The sequence below is a fragment of the Podarcis gaigeae genome (genome assembly GCF_964106915.1).
Source record: "Podarcis gaigeae genome assembly, chromosome: 13".
Lineage (NCBI taxonomy): Eukaryota > Metazoa > Chordata > Lepidosauria > Squamata > Lacertidae > Podarcis > Podarcis gaigeae.
The window spans coordinates 41,816,675-41,836,808 of record NC_139689.1 but is presented as its reverse complement, the minus strand read 5'-3'; the positions used below and the strand labels follow the sequence as shown (position 1 = coordinate 41,836,808).

General features: G+C 46.9%; 1 protein-coding gene across 4 annotated transcripts in view; it reads left to right on the top strand.

Moving 5' to 3' along the window:
* Positions 1–20,134, top strand: part of ARHGAP27 (Rho GTPase activating protein 27) — a 69,060-nt gene continuing 48,926 nt past the window's right edge. Inside the window, exons 1-4 of one of the 4 annotated variants that reach the window (XM_083709242.1) lie at positions 2–1,387; positions 11,730–11,796; positions 13,934–14,166; positions 15,949–16,746. In XM_083709242.1, the coding sequence (XP_083565368.1) occupies positions 15,991–16,746 (756 nt within the window). In that variant the 5' untranslated portion in view covers positions 2–1,387; positions 11,730–11,796; positions 13,934–14,166; positions 15,949–15,990. Of the gene's footprint in view, positions 1,400–11,729; positions 11,797–13,933; positions 14,167–14,582; positions 14,706–15,948; positions 16,747–20,134 lie in introns of those variants that run through there. The other 3 variants (XM_083709241.1, XM_083709243.1, XM_083709244.1) reach the window with 3 other exon arrangements.

The window sequence follows — 20,134 nt, the reverse complement described above, 5'->3', positions numbered from 1 at the left end:
AACGACAAATTTATAAATGGCTTCCTCCTCCCCTGCAAAAATGGCTCCCCGCCTTTTGCTTCTTTGACTCACTTTTGAGCCTGGCGGAAACCAAACGTTGGGAACCGGTGCGGTTATAAATATCCCTCTCTGCGTGTCTAGGCTCCTGGCTGAGTGGGTGCTGAGACGATAAGAGCAGCTTGCCAAAAACCACCTACTGAGCAGACCTTCCACAGCTTGGAAAACAGAAAACAGCTCCCGTTTTTGCGGTCTGCCTGCCCAAAGGGAGAGGCTTTCTTCTGCCCCTTGGCATGGCAAAGGTCAGCCCAGCACATCATGCCCTCGGTTTTGAAAGGCACAGATAGGTTGCTCCTTCTGGCGATAGACACGTGTGGCTCCTCGTTGCCTTCCTTCGCTGCTCGCGAGATAAATAAATGTGCACACCCACATCCTTTTGGGACTGGAGGAGCCCAACCCAGCCGGAATGCTATCCATGCCCTCCGACAAGCCCGTGACTCAATCAGGGTGGCACAGGAGGCTGGTGGAAATCTTGGACACGCACCGAGAGAGATGCACTCGGCGGTGGTGTGTGAGTCATTCCCCACTGAGCAGCGCCCTCCCCCCAACCTCCCTGGCCTTGGGGAGACTTCCTCTGACTGAGGAAGCTTCCTTCCTCCATTCAGCGCAGGCTGGTGGGAACAGCCCTGTCGTTCTGCCTGCCTCACTCTCGCAAGACTCTGCACACGTTCGGCAGGGCTTGGCCGAAAACGGGCATCGCTGGGGAGGAGTCGGAGGAGACGAGGTCACAGAACTAGGTCTTGGGTGACTGCAAGTAGCTCTTTTTGACGGCTGGAGAAGCAAGCACCTGTTCTCAGCTGGAATTGACCTGGATGAAAGAAACTGGAAGGGGTGTGGCCGGCTGTTTTCCCCAGAGGTGCCTCTCCGTTTTGGTTTTTCGTGTTGCGTCGAAGCGGCACTTGCGGAACGCTCCTCTCGCCGTCGGACGTCTTGGCTGCTGCCCGCAAAGAGAAGCTGATTTCGATCCTTTAGGTGACGGCTGAATGCCAGACTTGGGCTGCTGGCGATGATGAAGATGTTTGGGGAGAGCCGCTGGGCCAAAGTCTTGACCGGCTGCTGTTTCTTTCCTTCACTCGCAAGTCTCCTTCTCCTGAGGAAGCCGACGGAAAGATCTGTTTTGTGACAGTCTCTGCTCCCCCTCCTTTCCTCCGTTCTTGACATAGTTTAGGTAGAGGAGGACCAGAGGCAGGTTCAGACCAGGTACACAGGCCTGGGCAGGTCCGTGCTGCTCCTGATACAATCGACGAGGAAGATCTGGGACATCCTTCGAAGCGTAGGATCGAAAGGCAGGCGAAGAAGAGGCCGGGACAGGAAAGGAAACTAAGAAAATGTGAGCCAGCAGGTAAAACAGGGGAACAGGGTGGGGTCAAGGGGTCAAGTCCTGGGAGGCTGGCTGAATCCGCGATGGGACAGCATGGAAAACAGGTCAAAATGACCTCCGTTTCCCCAATGTTGTTCCAGCTGTTGAAAATTCAGAGTGTGAGCTGAATTTCTTGAATGATCAGCTTCGGCAGGGCTTGTGTGTTTGTCTGGGCAAGAGTTGCTTGTTAGAGAAATGGACTCTCGCCAGCACTCCTTGCACAGAAGGGAACAGCTGCTCCTGACATAAAAGTCCCCTCCAAATATTTTCCAACCCATTCAATCGGCGAGCTAGAGAGAGGATGGAGACGTTGGGGGCAATCCTGCATCTCTTTTGGTCCACAAATTCTGGCCCATTGATCTTTGAGAGGCAGGAGGGCTGGCAGCTGTCCAGTGGGGGCAGAGAGGTCAAACTGTGGTCCAGTTCCCATATAGCCATGCTGGGATTGTTTAATGGCCCTGGGAGAAACTTCGGTTTTCCTCGTCTGTGCAACTGGAGCGATGGTGCCCTGACGCACAGCGCAAACACGACGGGAAACAGAAAATAATTGTTGCCATATTGGCCCATCAGAAAAATCCCAACATCCCTATTGGGGAGATACTTTTATAAAGAAACATCTCAAAAGAGCATGCAAGCTTTTTTGAATTTTCCAGAATGCTAAACAATGTCCTGCTATCTGCTCTTCAGAAGCACTGAGGGAAATTAAGGAACCTTTTTTTAATCAGATCAAGGTCTGTCTAACTCAGTACCTGCTAGGAACAGAGTAGAAATGTGTTTGGTCTGCATTTTGAAGTGCACAGACTTCTACACAGATCGAAGTACAGCTATCGCACACATTCCTGATTTTTGTGATATGGTTTTGGTGATATTTTAAATGGGGAAATGCATACCAAAAACGTAATGGGCATAGCATTGAGCACATGCTAAAGCTGATCCATCCAGCCATCTCCAAGCACTGCAACAGCAGCCCTGAAGATGCAAGCAGGGCAGAAAAACAAAGCTCTTTGTCTGAGGTTTATTCCCTGAATCTGTAAGTAAACAAGAGCCTCATTCCTCTGAAACATGGAAGTTTCTTCCCCAGCCACCATGTCTACTAGATACTGATTTCTCTCTCTTTCCTTGTTCAGTTTGTCTATTCGTTCTTAAAACGAATAGTGGCCACAACAACATTTAGTGGCAATGAATTGCATGTATTTCACCATAATAGGGTGAGCACAACCAACACCCTCCTGATGTTTTGTGTTTGATGACTAGTGCATGTTTGTTGTAAACTGCTCCGGGCGTAGCTCAGTGTGGAAGGGTGACATATAGACCAACTTAGAGGTGACATATAGACATATATACTCTCCTTCTTTGGAGGTGTTTTTTTTAGCAAAGGTTGGATGGTCACCTGTCCATGTGGCTTGGTTCACTTGCTCGAGATGTGCATACAATTGCTTTTCAGACACCTGTAGCTACGGTGCGCTTGTGGCACATTTGGTTTGGCTTCCATGAACTGTTTTTTTGTACAGACCTGCATTTTGTACAGGGGTAGTTAGACAAGGTGGCCATGCACTGAGTTTTTTCAGCTTTTGAATGGACTTCATACCCTTCCCTGAGTTTCTAGCAGCACTAAGCCTCAGAATGTGTTTTCAAAGCCAAAAATTCAGTCCGGGAAACCTGTAAAGAAATCATACAGGCAAGTGCCACGGAACATGTGACGACACCTTTCTCTTCATTACTGAGCTGAAAGGTGACAGCAGGGATAGCTCAGCTGGTAGAGCTTGAGACTCTCAATCTCAACATTGTGGCTTCGATCCCCACATTGGGCAAAAGTTTCCTGCATTGCAGGGGGTTGGCCTAGATGACCGCTGGTGTCCCTTCCAACTCTTCCAGGTCACAAGGTGGTTGGACTGGTCTCAGCTAGGGCCAGGGCCTTTTCAGTACTGGCCCCGATTTGGTGGAACGCTCTGTCTCAAGAGACTAGGGTCCTGCGGGACTTGACATATTTCCGCAGGGCCGGCAAGACAGAGCTGTTCTGCCTGGCCTTTGGTTTGGACCTCGGTCTGACTCTTATGTTTCCCTCCCCTTATAGTCTTGATTTATCAGCTACTTTAAAACGAGGCTGCATTTTAAATTGCATTTTAACCTGTATTTTAAATTGCGCCCCCCTCTTTTCCACCTATTATGCTTTTACTGGGATTTTATTGGTGTTAGCCACCCAGATCCCGGCTCTGAGGCGGGCGGGGTATAAATAATAATAATAATAATAATAATAATAATAATAATAATAATAATTACTACAATTCTATGATTAAATGATCAGAACACATGGACAAACATGTGGGACAAACAATGTGCACCTGTTATTCCTTCCTCTAGTTTCTTTTTTAGGGAGAAAGCATTTTCTAGCACTCAAACTGTAATATTTTTGTGCTTGGAAAATTCAGGATATCTCCCAGTGGGTGCAAACATATGTGCAGCAAACGTATATACATACATAATTTTATTTGTATGCTGTCTTTCCATCGTTAAAACCATGCTCAAGGCGGCTTACCACATGAATAATATTACGTAATTACAAATGTAACAAGTCATAAGCCAGGCATTGCTGTCTTGAGACTACAGTTCCCATCATCCCTGACTACTGGTCCTGTTAGCTAGGGATGATGGGAGTTGTAGTCCCAAAACATCTGGAGTTTGGGGGTGCCTGTCATAAGCAATGAATAAACCAACAAAAAAGTACACAACCAAATTAAACATTTTCCACATAATGCACAGCAAGAACTAAAATAAAGATACAAAAGATTAATATCAAGAACAGCAAAAAATAAAATAAATCCCACAACAACAGCCTAGTCCAAGAGTCTGTTCAGCTGCGTCGGCTTTTGTAGTTGGAGTCAGTCAGGGCCCTGCCCTCTCAGGCCAGATGCATGGCAGGGAGCAGATATTCCACGACTCACAGCCAAGATTGCCATAGACTGGAATGGCCCAAGTGCCAAAGGCCAGGGTCTATGGCAACAGTGACGGTACCTTCTCTAGGGATAAGCAATGAAACTCATCCCTGCTCTATGCATTTCAGAAATCATTGTTTGAACAGGAAGGGGAATTGGTGTTTGGGGAATGAGTATGGGTATTTTGGTATTTTAATGTTCAAATTCCGGCGGCAGCTTTGCAATTTCCATTGGGAAGTGAGGGAAAGGTTGCTTTTATGTGATGGATTCGTTTATTCTCGATGCAATTTTACTTTGAGTTTCTTCTGAAAATTAGGTGGGATAAGTTGAAAATGTAGGTAAGTGTGTAGCATTCAAGAGAACGAATGCTATAGCCAAATTGAAAAGAAAGATTAATTTACGTTCCCAGCAATATCAAAAGCAACACGAGGGCCAGAAACAATTACAATGCCAGACTTTACCCAGCTGAGAGCAAGCTGTGAAGCTTTGTATAATCAGCAAATGTCCGATTCTGATGTCCAACTCTGAACTCTGCTGAACAGTGTTTCCAGATAACAACTACTGTTTCGTTGAATTCTTCATCAGCCAATTAATTCAACACTCGTGAATAGAAAGATATGTAATTTCTTCGTTAACCAATCTTTTTTTCAAATAGATATAAGATAGATATAATATACAGTGGTACCTCAGGTTACATACACTTCAGTTTACAGACTCCGCTAACCCAGAAATAGTGCTTCAGGTTAAGAACTTTGCTTCAGGATGAGATGAGAACAGAAATCGTGCTCTGGCGGTGCGGCAGCAGCAAGAGGCCCTATTAGCTAAAGTGGTGCTTCAGGTTAAGAACAGTTTCAGGTTAAGAACAGACCTCCAGAATGAATTAAGTACTTAACCCGAGGTAGCACTGTACATGAGAATGAAAAATACTCTGGAACAGTGCTCATGCAATTATGTTTGACATAATTTGCTGATTATACAAAGTTTGCTCTCCTCTGGGTAAAGTCTGACACAAGTGATTCATAAGGACTTTCAGAGACTTTCAGTTTGTTAGTTTTGATGTTTTGATTTAGTCCATAAAGTTTTTCACATTGCAATTGTTTCTGGCCATTGTGTTGCTTTTGATATTGCTAATTTATGTTCCCGGCAGCAATGCACCCACTTTTTTTTGTATCTGTTCCTTAAAAAAAAAAAATCAGTTTTTGAAAGCGACCTATTCCCCATCTGCAGTTTAGTCCAGTGTTTCCCAACCTTTTTTGGGCAGAGGCACACTTGTTTCATGAAAAAAATTTCGAGGCACACCACCATTAGAAAATGTTGTTGCCCAAGCGCGGCTACTGCAAAGAGTTTCCAAAACAAGGGCAAATTCTCAGTGCAAGAAGTGGGCGCTGCCAGGGGAAAGCTGGAATGGGGGGAAGGAAGGTTTCCCCATTTATCCTCACCCTCACGGCCACCAATAAATAAGCAGGTCACTCCGCATGCCAAAATGAACTAACCGCCTCGGAGCCAAAGATTTTGGAAAAGGCACATTAATTTTAAAGTTGCTGTTCAAAATGAAATCGGAACAATTGTCTGTTCAGACAGCAACCCCGCTAAGGGAGGTTTCCACAAAAGGCGAGGGTGAGAGGGAAGAAATGTCAACTTTTCTGGTTCTGCGCTGGGAGAGGGGAATCCAACGAGGGAGTGAAAATGGAGAGCGGAGGGCGCCCGAAAAGACGCGCCGGGGATTTATTTTAATGTGGCTGCTCATCAATTAGCAAGCGTGGCTTGAGAAGCGCCAGGCTCCGCTCCCAAATATGCTGAGTAAGAGACATACATTACGCCGTGAGCCTTTTTCCTCGACGCGCAAGAGTTACCTCGCCCGGCAGAGCCGCCTCTTTGGAGCAGCCCCGGGTCGCCCGGCCTCCACCCGGCGCAACCTCGCCCGCCGCCGCCGCGCACCTCACTCCTCTGGTCCCGGAGCGAAGAGCAGCGCGCCCAAAGAGAAGCAGGGGGCCGCCTCCTCGTCGCCAAGCGCGCCCCGCCCCGCCGAGGGGAAAGCTGCCTCCTCCTGGCAGCAACTCCGGCGGCGGCGGGTGGGGCTTACTCCCGAGGAAGTCTTTCCGCGAGCGGCGCGCGAGGCGCTCGTCCGGGAAGGGCCAAGCGGGAACGGGCGACTGGGTCGGTCAGGGCAGCCGAGCCCTCCGGCCACCCGCCTCACCTGGAGGCGCAGACGGGGCGCCGGGTCGAGTGCCCGCAGCCCCTCCCCATCCGGCCCGGGAGGAGCTCCGCTGCCCAGCTGCTTCCTGCCCGCCCCTCGCCGGCCGCCACTCGGCCTGCGCACCCCGGGAAAGGCCGCCCGACTCGCCCGCCTCCCTCCCACGGCACACCAGGCAACGTCTCGCGGCACACTAGTGTGCCGCGGAACACCAGTTGGGAAACACTGGTTTAGTCAATTTCACTTCTCTGCTTGCTGAAATTGAGATAGTTTGTCAGAGAAGGCCACTTCCTCCATCTCTAACTCTCTTCTGTGCAATGATGGGCAGAAGTTAAACTACTTTTCAAAGGGTCTGGGAACACCTGCAGATTACAAACCTGCTCCTTCAGGGAAAGTATGATCCTATTCAGGGCAGGAGGTTTGCCAGCTTCCCAGATCTGGGAACAATTCGCCTACAGAGCCTCCATTTTGCCAGGATTCAGATTCAGTTTATTAGCATTCATCCAGCTCACTAGTGCAACCAGAACCTCACTCAGGACCTCCTTGGCCATTACTGATTCAGACATTACAGAGAAATAGAGTTGGGCCATCATCAGCATATTCCCAGAAAAATAATAATTAAATAGCACTGGAGACAATGTAGTCCCCTGCAGCCCCCTGTGGTTCAAGAGGCAGGAATCTGAGTAATAATAGTAATTTATTATTTCTACCCTGACCATCTGGCTGGGTTTCCCCAGCCACTCTGGGTGGCTTTCAACAGAACATTAAAAACACAATTAAACTTCAAACATGAAAAACTTCCCTAAACAGGGTTGCCTTCAGATGTCTTCTAAAAGTCAGATAGTTGTTTAATTTCCTTGACATCTGATGGGAAGGTGTTACACAGGGAGGGTACCACCACTGAGAAGGCCCTCTGCCTGGTTCCCTGTAACCTCACTTTTCGCAGTGAGGGAACCGCCAGAAGGCCCTCAGCGCTGGACCTCAGTGTCCGGGTTGAACAATGGGGGTGGAGACGCTCCTTCAGGTATACTGGGCTGAGGCTGTTTAGGGCTTTAAAGGTCAGCACCAACACTTTGAAGTACATCCAGGGCTACCTTCTCAAACCGTTTCTGGAGGTAAGAGCAGAACCACTGCAGAACATTTCCCCTGAATGGCATCGAACGCAGATGAAAGATTGAGCCAGGAGTAGCTCTGATTGCCAGTGTGCTTGCAGGCCATGCACCAGTTGGGCAGCCACATGAAGGGGTCTACTTCATAGCATCCAACACGGGCACCAATTCCTGAGGGCTGAGAGGACTTAAGTGCTCCCCATGTATTTTAGGGGGCTGAGCCCCCCCCAGATGCTGCGTGATGCCCAGATGTCACCCATGACGGTGTCACGTCCAGTATCCACTGTGTCACATTTGAAAAATGAGCAGCTTTTGTTCTAGTGCTCTGGTGCAACCCAGCTGACTCACGCCAGAGCATCGGTCTGAAAAAGTAGAGTTGTACCAAAAAAAATTCCAGGGTCCAAACAGAAACCAGGATTTGCTTCTGGGATGTCCCACATAAAATGAGACAGTTGAAGGGTATGCTACATATATAAACATACAGTGGTACCTCGGGTTACAGACGCTTCAGGTTACATACGCTTCAGGTTACAGACGCCGCTAACCCAGAAATAGTACCTCGGGTTAAGAATTTTGCTTTAGGATGAGAACAGAAATCGTGCTCAGGCGGCACAGCAGCAGCAGGAGGCCCCATTAGCTAAAGTGGTGCTTCAGGTTAAGAACAGTTTCAGGTTAGAAAAGAAAGGTTAGAAATTAACTGAAAATTAAGGGAGAGGATTTGCTGAACTAATAATTAGAAATTGGGATACAGAAAGGGGAGGTATGAGGAGGTCGGGGAAGTAAGTTTAAGAAAATAAGGGATTGAAATTATACTTGTTCTTTTTTGTTTGTGTATTGTTTGTTTTCTTTTTGTTTTGTTATTATATAATCTGTGAAAATTTAATAAATATCTTATTAAAAAAAAAGAACAGTTTCAGGTTAAGAACGGACCTCCAGAATGAATTAAGTACTTAACCCGAGGTACCACTGTATATGGGGGGACGCGGGTGGCGCTGTGGGTAAAACCTCAGCGCCTAGGGCTTGCCGATTGCATGGTCGGCGGTTCGAATCCCCGCGGCGGGGTGAGCTCCCGTCTTTTGGTCCCAGCTTCTGCCCACCTAGCAGTTCGAAAGCACCCTTAAGTGCAAGTAGATAAATAGGTACCGCTTTATAGCGGGAAGATAAACGGCGTTTCCGTGTGCTGCGCTGGTGCCGGCTCGCCAGATGCAGCTTTGTCACGCTGGACACGTGATCCGGAAGTGTCTCCGGACAGTGCTGGCTCCCGGCCTCTTAAGTGAGATGGGCGCACAACCCTAGAGTCGGACACGACTGTCCCGCAAGGGCAGGGGTACCTTTATCTTTTACCTTACCACTGTATACAGTCATACCTCATGTTACGTTTGCTTCATGTTACGGTCTTTCAGGTTACGGCCTGCAGTGACCTGGAAGTACCAGAAAGGGTTACTTCCGGGTTTCGCTGCTCGTGCATGTGCAGAAGCGCAAAATGACATCACGCACATGCGCAGAAGCGGCAGATTGCAACCCGCGTGTGCTCAGACACGCCGTTGCGGCTCGTGCTCCTTTCATGTTGCGAACGGGCCTCTGGAACGGATCCCGTTCGCAACCAGAGGTACCACTGTATACATGAACAGCTCTGCTGTGTGAAGGATGGTTAACCAGGGATGTTTGAACACTGCGGAGCCTTCTGGTACCCTCCTACGGCCGGCAAATACTGTATTTTTTGCTCTATAAGACTCACTTTTTCCCTCCTAAAAAATAAGGGGAAATGTGTGTGCGTCTTATGGAGCGAATGCAGGCTGCGCAGCTATCCCAGAAGCCAGAACAGCAAAGGGATTGCTGCTTTCATTGCTCAGCAATCTCTCTTGCTGTTCTGGCTTCTGAGATTCAGAATATTTTTTTTTATTGTTTTCCTCCTCCAAAAACTAGGTGCATCTTGTGGTCTGGTGCGTCTTATAGAGCGAAAAATACGGCATATGGCCAGCAAGTGATGCTGTCAGTGTGCATGTTTTCGGTGGGGCTGCGCCCCACAATCATATGACCCATCTCACACGTGCCTTTGCTATGTGTGAGAGAGAATTTCAGCAGCTCTCCTCTTCCCCCTGTATCATAACACAGCTTCATACTGGGAAAAGGTAACCGTTACATAACGGGGAGTGCAAGGCCCAAGTAAGATCTGGTCCCTTCCGTGCAACCTGGCTCTGTGCAGATCGTTTTGTCACAGACTACAATTCACGCAGGAAACCGCTGCACCAACCGCAGCTGTAGCGTCTGGCCCCATTTGCAAGACTCCTCCCAGCAAAAAGGGGGGGAAAAGAACAGAGGCAGGAAAACAGAGAGAGCTGGTTGAGCACAGACTGACAAACGGAAGAACCCCGAGACAGGCACACCCATGCACTGTGCTGCCTTTGTTATGACAGTGCGGTGTGGCATTTGGGCTAGCATCAGAGCAGTGCGCACTGGTTAGCAATGTTAGCTCTAGAATGCAACATGCTATTAAAAGTTGCCATTTAATATGCAAACTAAAACCCTTCCGGTTTCCACACCATCTTCTTGTTTTGAATACATCTTGCTTAACCATCAGTAAGGAATCCTTTGTAAGGATAGCACAGGCGTATGATCATTAATGGGACGTAGGTGGCGCTGTGGGTTAAACCACAGAGCCTAGGACTTGCCGATCAGAAGGTCAGCGGTTCGAATCCCCCGACGCGGTGAGCTCCCATTGTTCGGTCCCTGCTCCTGCCAACCTAGCAGTTCGAAAGCACGTCAAAGTGCAAGTAGATAAATAGGCACCGCTCCAGCAGGAAGGTAAATGGCATTTCCATGACTGCTCTGGTTCGCCAGAAGTGGCATAGTCATGCTGGCCACATGACCCGGAAGCTGTCTGCGGACAAACGCCGGCTCCCTTGGCCTATAGAGCAAGATGAGCGCCGCAACACCAGAGTTGGCCATGACTGGACCTAATGGTCAGGGGTCCCTTTACCTTTATGATCATTAATATTATTATTAATAATACAATTTATATACCACCTTTTATCAAAAGATGTCAGGGCAGTATACAACATCGGAAACACATTGCAAAACATCAGTGATAGAAATGTAATAAAAACATAGTCGAAAGCATACTGACAGACAGCCCAATAGTAAAAAAATCATCATAATAACTGTCCTCTCCCCACACTTTCACAGATCATAGATTATTTAATAGCCATAAGCCTAAGCAAATAATACTGTTGGCTGCAGCTCACACTGTTGACCAGAGGATAGGAACAGCACACTGCACAACAGAAACTAGGCTGGCATATTGACTGCTTTATTAAATTCCCCAAATGGGAGGTTTGCACAACAATTCGGTGCATGCTCATTCAGGAATAAGTCACAGCACTCAGTGGGGTGACTTAATCCTAGCTTAGTGTTCGCAGGCGTTTGACATTGCAAGCTTCATCTATATCAGTGGAGAGCCTTTGGGGCAAACCGGCCCTCTCTGTGGCTAACCTAGAGGTAAGATGGCTAGCTTCAGAATGAGAGGGAAAAGCCTTCAGACCTGTTTTCAAAGTAAGGTAAAGGTACCCCTGATCATTAGGTCCAGTCGTGACCGACTCTGGGGTTGCGGCGCTCATCTCGCTGTATGGGCTGAGGGAGCCGGCGTTTGTCCGCAGATAGCTTCCGGGTCGTGTGGCCAGCATGACTAAGCCGCGTCTTGTGAACCAGAGCAGCGCACGGAAACACTGTTTACCTTCCCGCCGGAGCGGTACCTATTTATCTACTTGCACTTTGACATGCTTTTGAACTGCTAGGTTGGCAGGAGCAGGGACCGAGCAACGGGAGCTCACCCCATTGCGGAGATTCGAACCGCCGACCTTCTGATCAGCAAGTCCTAGGCTCTGTGGTTTAACCCACAGCGCCACCCGCATCCCTTTTCAAAGTAGCCCTTGCTATTTGCCCAGGCTACTTATTAACCAGTGGCATATTGTTATCCTGGAAGACCACCAGAGAAGTTTTAATATTGGGACCTATCTGATTGCATTTCTCAGTGCACGCTGTTGAAATGATTTTTTTTTTTAAAAAAACTTTTTCAGAGTAGTGTTGGGAAGCCCATGGCCTGAAGCCCTCATCGGGGAACGCCATTTGCACGTGTGTAATCTAGTCTGGGGATTCCCGGACTTTCGGGTTAGTGCCATCGGTGAATGGCGGAGTTCCTCCGACCGGAGGAACGGGCTCTGTGGAAATTGGGTCTTCCCGCTGCAGCGAAGGCGGGGACCCACTAGAAATCCCAGGCGGAGGAGCCTGGGAACATGGGGTTCGGCAGAGCACCAAGAGCGCCTCCCCTACTCGCGGGGAAACCCCTTTTTGGGGCTCCGGGAGCGAAGTGGGGTGAGCAGCTACTTTCACGGAGGGAAGCCGCACAGCTATCGCCGGAGAGTGCTGACCTTTTCCTGATGACAATTGGACTCTAAACAAGTACCTGTGAGTAAAAACGGAAAATTGGATCAAGAAATTTGTGAATTAGGCACCGAAGTGGGAAGGTTTAAACAGGAAGTCCGCCTTCCGCTTTTTGTAAATCGACTGAAGCAAAAACCTTGCAATCTAATAGCCTGGAAAGTTGTTTTAAAGATTGAAATTTCCTGCATCTACAACCAATAAAACCCCCTTGGCAGCAGGAGAAAGAGGGGGGGGGATTTGACTGTTTAAGCCTGCAGGAGAGAGAGTAAAGGAATATAAGTTTCCATCGTCCCAAACCTGGGAACGGGGTGTCAGGACAGAAATCGTTGGAGACGTCCATTGATTAAAAGTGGAGCACTTTGACAGATAGTCAAAAAAGAGAAATAAATTAACTTTAACGCTGCTTTCTGCATTTCTGCATTTTAAAGAAACAAAGTATTTGAAAATCGAAAGTAATTTTCCTTTGTTGGATACGTTTTAAAGATGGATACAAATAGAAATTGTGTCCCCTAGAGGGAGCCTGTCAGTTTGTTGTTGCAGTTTACTTGGAGACTTTACAGCTGCGAGATTGAGATTGTGGGACCAGTCGTTTGACCTTGAACAGAAATGTGTTGGGAGGAAGTTTTGGTGTCTGCCCTTGGCAAGACAAATGCTTTGCTGGAGCAGTTGCATGAGAAGATGAACTTGATGAATGAAAAGTTAGACTTGATGACTGCTGTAGCCAGTGAATATGAATTAACAGGAAACAAGGATAAAGAAATTATACAGCGACCAATTCAGGAAACTGGTTCGACAGGGCAAGTCCAAGGGCAGATGAAGACGGAAGAGGTTGTGATTGTACCCCAAGCAACACAAATGGAGAGACCCAAAGTCCTGCAGGAGCAAAAGCCGCTGCATTGGAAGATTGAACTTGGAGTGTGTCTGGAAGTGTCTGGAGTCAAGGAAGCTCTTAATTCTGGTGGGACTATGAAACAGGTTGACAATTATCTTTTGGATAACTACTTTTTGGATTACAACGACGATGACGGGGAGTGGGACTGTGGGGAATGGGCTAGTTTGATGAAGGAAAATGGAGATTATTACCGGTTGGAATTCCCCGGAGACCCACTCCTCAAGGAGAAAGGGAATAAACTACGAAAGAAACCAACAAAAGACAAAAAAGAGCGTAAGCACAAACAAGAACAAGAAAATCTGCAGAAGGGGCATAGAAGAGACTTAAGAGCCTCGGACATAAGATCACCAGATTGATGGACTGGATGCAATGGTCAGAAAGGACTGACATAACCCGAGACCAGGAAGAAGGGACGTTGGATAAATACTAGAGGGAAAAAAGTCTATAAAAAGAAAAATTTCTTTCTATTTTTGGAATTAGCGTAACACTAATGAAATATCAGGGAATATGCTGGAAAGGAACTAATTGGCTTTAGTAGAAAGGATTTAAGGAGTTATGTATAAATATGGTTTAAATTTTGAATTTTAAGGTTTTTAAGGTAAGATAAGGTTAAAGAAATTAAGGTAAATTGAATAATAGAATATAGTAAAAGATGGAAAGGATATGTTGAGTTAATAAATAAGATAGACTGTTAAGATAAATTATTTAAACAAAAATTGAGAAATATGGGAAGAATTTGCTGAAACAACAAATTAAGTTAGAATACAAAAAGGGAGGTGTGAGGAGGTCCAAGAAACAAGCAAATGAAAAGATGCAATATGGGATTTGTATTTTTCTTTTTTGTTTTTTCTTTGTCTTTTTTATTTTTCTGTTGTATTTTTCTGTTCTTTTTTTTTCATACTTATGTACTTTTGAAACTTTGAATAAATATCATTTAAAAAAAAATAGTTTGGGGATTCCCCCCCATCAGGACTCAAAAAGCAGAGAAACTGCCGAAGAGGAAGCCCTTCTGCTGTTTGGAGGAAGTTCACCACCCCAGACGCAGAGAAGTCAGTATCTATCAGTATGGGAGGAAAAGCAAGGGAGCAGGGTTTCTCCTATCAAAACCAGCCAGATTCATGATCCAGCTGCTCATTTTGGAAGCTCCAGTAGGAAAGAGGTTTTCCTAAAGCTGCTCTCAGGTAGGGGATAGATGACATGTCAATTCTAGTTTCTCTATATTTCCCAATCCTAAGCTTGGTCCTCCACAGTAGCTAGCCAGCGATGAGGGTGGGGTGGGGAGGAGGGGGTTAAGTCTGGATGAAAATGTATGCACATTTTTGCATGCATTTAACTCGGTAGATGTATTTTTATATGCAGTGTTGCCCCAGTATGCATTTTCTTGCAAGCAGTTCTAATAGAACAGTGTTTCTGTTTATATTTCTTCCTATATACATAAAAATGTAATGCTGTCGTCATCCCACTAGAGGATTCTTAGTGTCACAAAGAGGTGGTTTGCAACAATGGCAGAAGTATGTGTAAAGCAGGGATGGAAGAAACAGGAAAACGGCAGTTTTAAACAATGGTAGAGGTTTGAGTAAAGCAATCTGGAATATCTGAGGACTCCACATCCTTTATCTCACATGAAGCAACTGGGGGAACGGAATAGGGGAGAAATTTGAGTATGGCAAGAAGAGAGAGACGCTGAAAGGAGAAAAAGTGGCAGTTTTAAACAGCCGAGGTTTGAATAAAGCAGGGGGGGGGATTGAAATTGATAGGAGAAACTGGTTTGAGAGAGTGATGGGGGTGACACTGTGGGTAGAGACGTGGCAGTTCAAAACAATATTTGGGTACAGCTAGAACTGTTATATACTGAAGTTCTCTTCCTGGGCCAGCAGGGGGAATACTGTAGATAGTTTTCACTCAGGTCCACATATGCAAATAAGGAATTGAAAGTACGTTCAGTGACTGGATAGTTACAGAAAGTTGTTACTGTTGCTTTGTAGTTGAGCTCTATATAAGCAGGCTGGCTGAACCCTTCAGCCCAGTTATCTTCTGGCCTGTGAATAAACAAAGGGCAAAACAAAGGCAAAACAATTGGGCAAAACAAAGGCTGGTTCTGTACCTTTTGCCCTCCCCTCATGTTTTGCCACCTGAGACAGAAAAACCCACAAGCACCTCTCCCCACCCCAGGAAGTAAAAATACAATACTCATATCTTTAAAAACTAACAATTTGGAGGCCTTTACAGCAACCAAAACCCAGTGCCTGGGTTCACTCTGCCTAACGGTAGGGCCTGTCCTGACAGAAACTAAGGGGATTTATCTTACATTTGCCTCTTACGTGAGTTGTAGGATTCTGCTTGTTACAGAACTCTTTCTTTTGCCGTTTTCCCCCCATTGCTAAGTCCACACAGGCCTACCTATCTCTTTTTAAAATAATAATAATAATTTTTATTAAATTTTCCATTTTAACAATCCAATCAAATCACATTAAGTATTCCAAATTATACAAATACATCTCATATAATCCAAATATTCTGCCAAATTATATTTTTTTGTTGGGGCTTCCCGTGCTTCAAGTTCAGTGGGGCTCTAATCATCTTATGTTTCTACTGCCTTGAGTTTCCAATAGTTCCTTCTTTAAATCTTCCTGTTGTTATCCTTCCTTCTTTCGTAGCCTGTGAGTTGTTTCCACAGGCGAGTTGAAGTAAACAATAATGTGCTTCTGTGTGAAATTTGTATGACTCTCCTTTTTTGCAGCTGGTAAGTCTGTTGTTTGCAGAATGTCCTCACACGCTGGTGTTTATGCCGAATCAATCCAAAAGTCCTTCTCTGGTGGCAGACGCCATCTTCACTCAGTTCCAATGAAATAAAATCTAGGCGTTTGCTCATTAATTTTCTCAGACAAGTTGCATCAAACATTAGTCTTTCCAGGCCTACGTATCTCAACCCATGCCACCAACTTTTCCTTCTTCCTTTTCAGAAAGAAGTTGCTGCTCCGAGGAAGCCACTTTAGGGCACAAGAATGGATTCCCTGGGTGGCAAGGAGGAGAGATATGTCTTGGTGGAATACCCCTTTGAGTACACCGCTAAGGACGGACAGCTTATTTCAATACAGCCCAATGAGAGATACATGCTTCTGAGGCGAACCAATGACCACTGGTGGCACGTGAGAAAGAACAAAGAAGCCCGGCCTTTCTACATCCCAGCAAAATATGTCAAGGAACTGGGCTCTGTGACCCACACCATGCCATCCTCTGAGGAGCTACCCTCCACAACCATGTTGGAAAATGTCAACTTAGAGGCCTCTATCCGGGTCAGCCAGGAACCGCCGGCAGAGTACGAATATCGGTTTGTCAATGCCGTTCCAGCGTGTGAGGTAGATGCGGAGAAAGCTGCCTCTTCTTCCCCGCGGTGCTCGATCTCCTCAGGGGTTGGGACGATGATCCCCTTTGACGTTGGTGGGAACGCTCCGTCCCCTATTTCTGGAGCGAGCAGAGCCACTCTTTCTGCTCTCAGTGCATCTCACGGTTCCCTGAAGCCTCGCTACGCAGCAGGTCCTGTGGGCTACAGCCATTCCTCTGAACACATAAGGTCTACGGTGTCCCTGGACGACCTGGCGAAATTCACGACGCCCCCCGGCCAGGCGGGTGTTGGGAACTTGTACAAAGCCGCCTCGTGGAGTCCGGCTCGCCCGCTCCCAAAGAGCAACTCCGAAACCTTCCACAAAGCAGCGGAGGAAAGGTTGGAGCAGGGTACGCCGGAGCCCTGTGCCAGACAGGTATGGGATTTGCTTAAAAAATATCTGCCTTAAATATTTGCTTTAAAAATATCATGTGGAGGTCCTCATTTGTTGTTGTTCTTGGGCTAACGCCCTGTATTTCTGACTCTCCCAGTTGAGAAGCAGCCTTTTCTAGGTAAGCCACACATTTTTATTACCGTATTTTTCGCTCCATAAGACGCACATTTTCCTTCTTAAAAAGTAAGGGGAAATGTGTGTGCGTCTTATGGTGCGAATGCAGGCGGCTCTGCTCAGCGCTCCCTTTAAAGAGCCGTGTGGAGCGTGTGGCTTTTCCCTGAGGAGGGAGAAGAGCAGCCCATCAGTCCCTTCTCTCTCCTCAGGGAAAAGCCCCCAAGAGCAGCACAAACGCTAGGCGTGGCTCTTTAAAGAGCACACAGCTCTTGGGGGCTTTTCCGGGAGGTGGGGGAAGGGACTGACGGGCTGCCCTCTGTCTCTTCCCCCACCTCCTGGAAAAGCCAGCAAGAGCCGCTGCCAGGATCTGCTCAGCGTTCCCTTGTAATGTCTCCCTTTCGTCCTTCATCCTGCTTTACTGGGAAGCTAGCAGAACAAGAGGCGTTGCGCAGCTATCGCTCTTGCTCTGCTGGCTTCTCAGTGAAGCAGAATGAGGGACGGAAGGGTTTAAAGCAAGAAAAGTGAGAGCCGATTACATGCTCTGTGCAGAATACTTTTTTTTTGCTTTCCCCCTCTAAAAACTAGGCGCGTCTTATGGTCAGGTGCGTCTTACGGAGTGAAAAATACGGTAGTTTTCAATTACAATAACCTGATAAAAGCCTCGTTGTCAATACCAAATTATAATACAATTAATAATGCCAGTTGTTCAGGTGCCAAGTTATATTATTTTGTCGTCGTCCCCCCCCCCGCATGCTAGAATTGACGATTTGATCATTTACTTTAACTCTGCATTCCAAAAACTTATAAATTCCAATTACATACCAGTCAGAATAACAAACCCTTATACCGCAGCTGCAGTTTTAATGACTTCCATTCACATTAACACATCAAATAATTTACAGGCCTACAGGCGAAGCCTTCAAACTCTTTGTTCTTCTTGTGTGTGGCTATTACTGTCCATGATATTTCTTCCTGTATTATGTCTATCTTTTGTCAGTTGCTGTTCTCCTTCATACCTTAGGCAGAGCTAGTATTCCATGGCTGGTAAGCCACACATTCTGACATTCTGCCTTCAGGTGGGAAGGAGCCAATTTGGGTTCCTTGAAGAATTGCCACTCTGCACATGCTCAGAGGCACCTCTTTTGTTGCATGCTATGGTAGCAAAACCGGGACGCAGGTGGTGCTGTGGGTTAAACCACAGAGCCTAGAACTTGCCGATTAGAAGGTCAGTAGTTTGAATCCCCGCAACGGGGTGAGCTCCTGTTGCCCGGTCCCTGCTCCTGGCAACCTAGCGGTTTGAAAGCACGTCAAAGTGCAAGTAGATAAATAGGTACTGCTCCGGCGGGAAGGTAAACGGCGTTTCCGTGCGCTGCTCTGGTTCTCCAGAAGCGGCTTAGCTGGCCACATGACCCGGAAGCTGTACACCGGCTCCCTCGTCCAATAAAGCGAGATGAGTGCCGCAACCCCAGAGTCGGCCACGACTGGACCTAATGGTCAGGGGTCCCTTTACCTTTACCTTATGGTAGCAAAAGAGGCTCTGGGGCAAAACCCTGACTCTAGTTAACCTTGCCATCGGCATTCTTTCTCCTATGCACGTTACCCAAGATCCTCCAGCGACATAATGTTCCAGATGTAGAAAAATGTTGTAGCCTAGCCCTTTCTGACAGTATGTAGATTGGAGAATGAATGAAACAAACTGCTTGAACACTGGAAAGCAGCATGGTAGAGAGAAGGATTCTTCCTTCTCTCTTGATATTTGACTTTTCTGTGTGCAGGAATTGATGGAGGTGGGGCACAGCAGTGGTGGGGGCAGTCCTCGGGCAGCATTTGGCCTGTGAGACTGTTTTCCCCAAACCACATCCTCTTGCCCCATGCCAAGCATCATATGTGATGTCAGGTGTGGAGCAGGTAGTGTTGCAGCTGGATCATCTGATCACCCACCTGAGCCCTGCAGAAAGCAGGACCAAACTCATCAGCTGATGTGCAGAGAGCTGAATTCTGCTTGGTCACTATCTCTCCCCACCCCTTACGGGCCAGCTTTGACAGGTGGGTGGGACACCCTACCTGTCAGTCACCAGATGCTATTATTATTTCAGGTGATTGACAGTTGGCAGGCCCCACCCACCTGTCAAAGTAGGCCAGCAGAGGTGTGGGGTGGGGAAATAAAGATCTGGCCCACTAGGTCAAAAGGATTTTGCACGTTTGGGCTGCAGCCGCAGAAAAGCAACACCATGTGATTTATCTGCCTTTGCACAGCTACCAGCTTCTTCCCAGAGATAGGTTCCTGTGCAACCTAAAAGCACAACTGGAACATATGCAGCTTTCCCTGTCTCCTCCGCTCTGCGGTGTGGAAAAGGTCTCTTTGCTGAATCTCTCCCTTTGGATGCAGCATGGAAAGGGCAGTGTGTTGTCAGGAAAAGCCTCTGGCATGTTGGGACGTCATTCCAGTGATAAGAAGTGAGCGCGCTTCTTTCAAAGCCTGCGAAAACCTACCATGCAGAGCAAAATCTTGGGTAGATACAATCCAAAGTTCTTAACCTGAAGCACTATTTCTGGGTTAGCGGAGTCTGTAACCTGAAGCATATGTAACCTGAAGCGTATGTAACCTGAGGTACCACTGTATATAAATTCAACAGATAAATGAATTAGTTTACCCTTAAGTGTGAACTGAACCAAATTTATCCCTACTGAGTATCCTCAGTCTTTCAGCTCTGATCTGACCGATCAAATTAATCGTTGAATAGACTTATTTCTTAGTCACTTTTCCCCTTCTAGACTTTGTTGCTGCTTTGGTGTATTTAAGACAAACGTGCATTAATCACACCAGGAGTCCCACCCCTGCAATTGGGAATCTATGTGCTGTTCAACATCTGGAAGGCAAAGCAGGCAGAAATGCAACAGGTGCATCTCCCCATCATTAAATTTCTATGCTGAGCCCTTTTGAATTGCTGTCTATAGGACTCTTCTTCTTTGGAGATTTTTAAACGGAGGCTTGATGGCTGCCTTGTCAGGGACTCTTTAACTGTGATTCCTGGGGTTGGACTAGATGACCCTTGGAGCCCTTCCATCTCTGTAATTCTATGATCCTATGAAACAGCTGCAAATAGGTTCTCCAGTAAGTGAGGAGGTTACAACTGTAGCAAAATAGGAAACCAAACATGTTAAAAATGCTTGAAATGGATCCTTTCCTCCTGCAAACTCAGAGGATCCAGCAGGTGGCAGCACCTCACTAAAGCTTGATCAATTGATGGGGCCG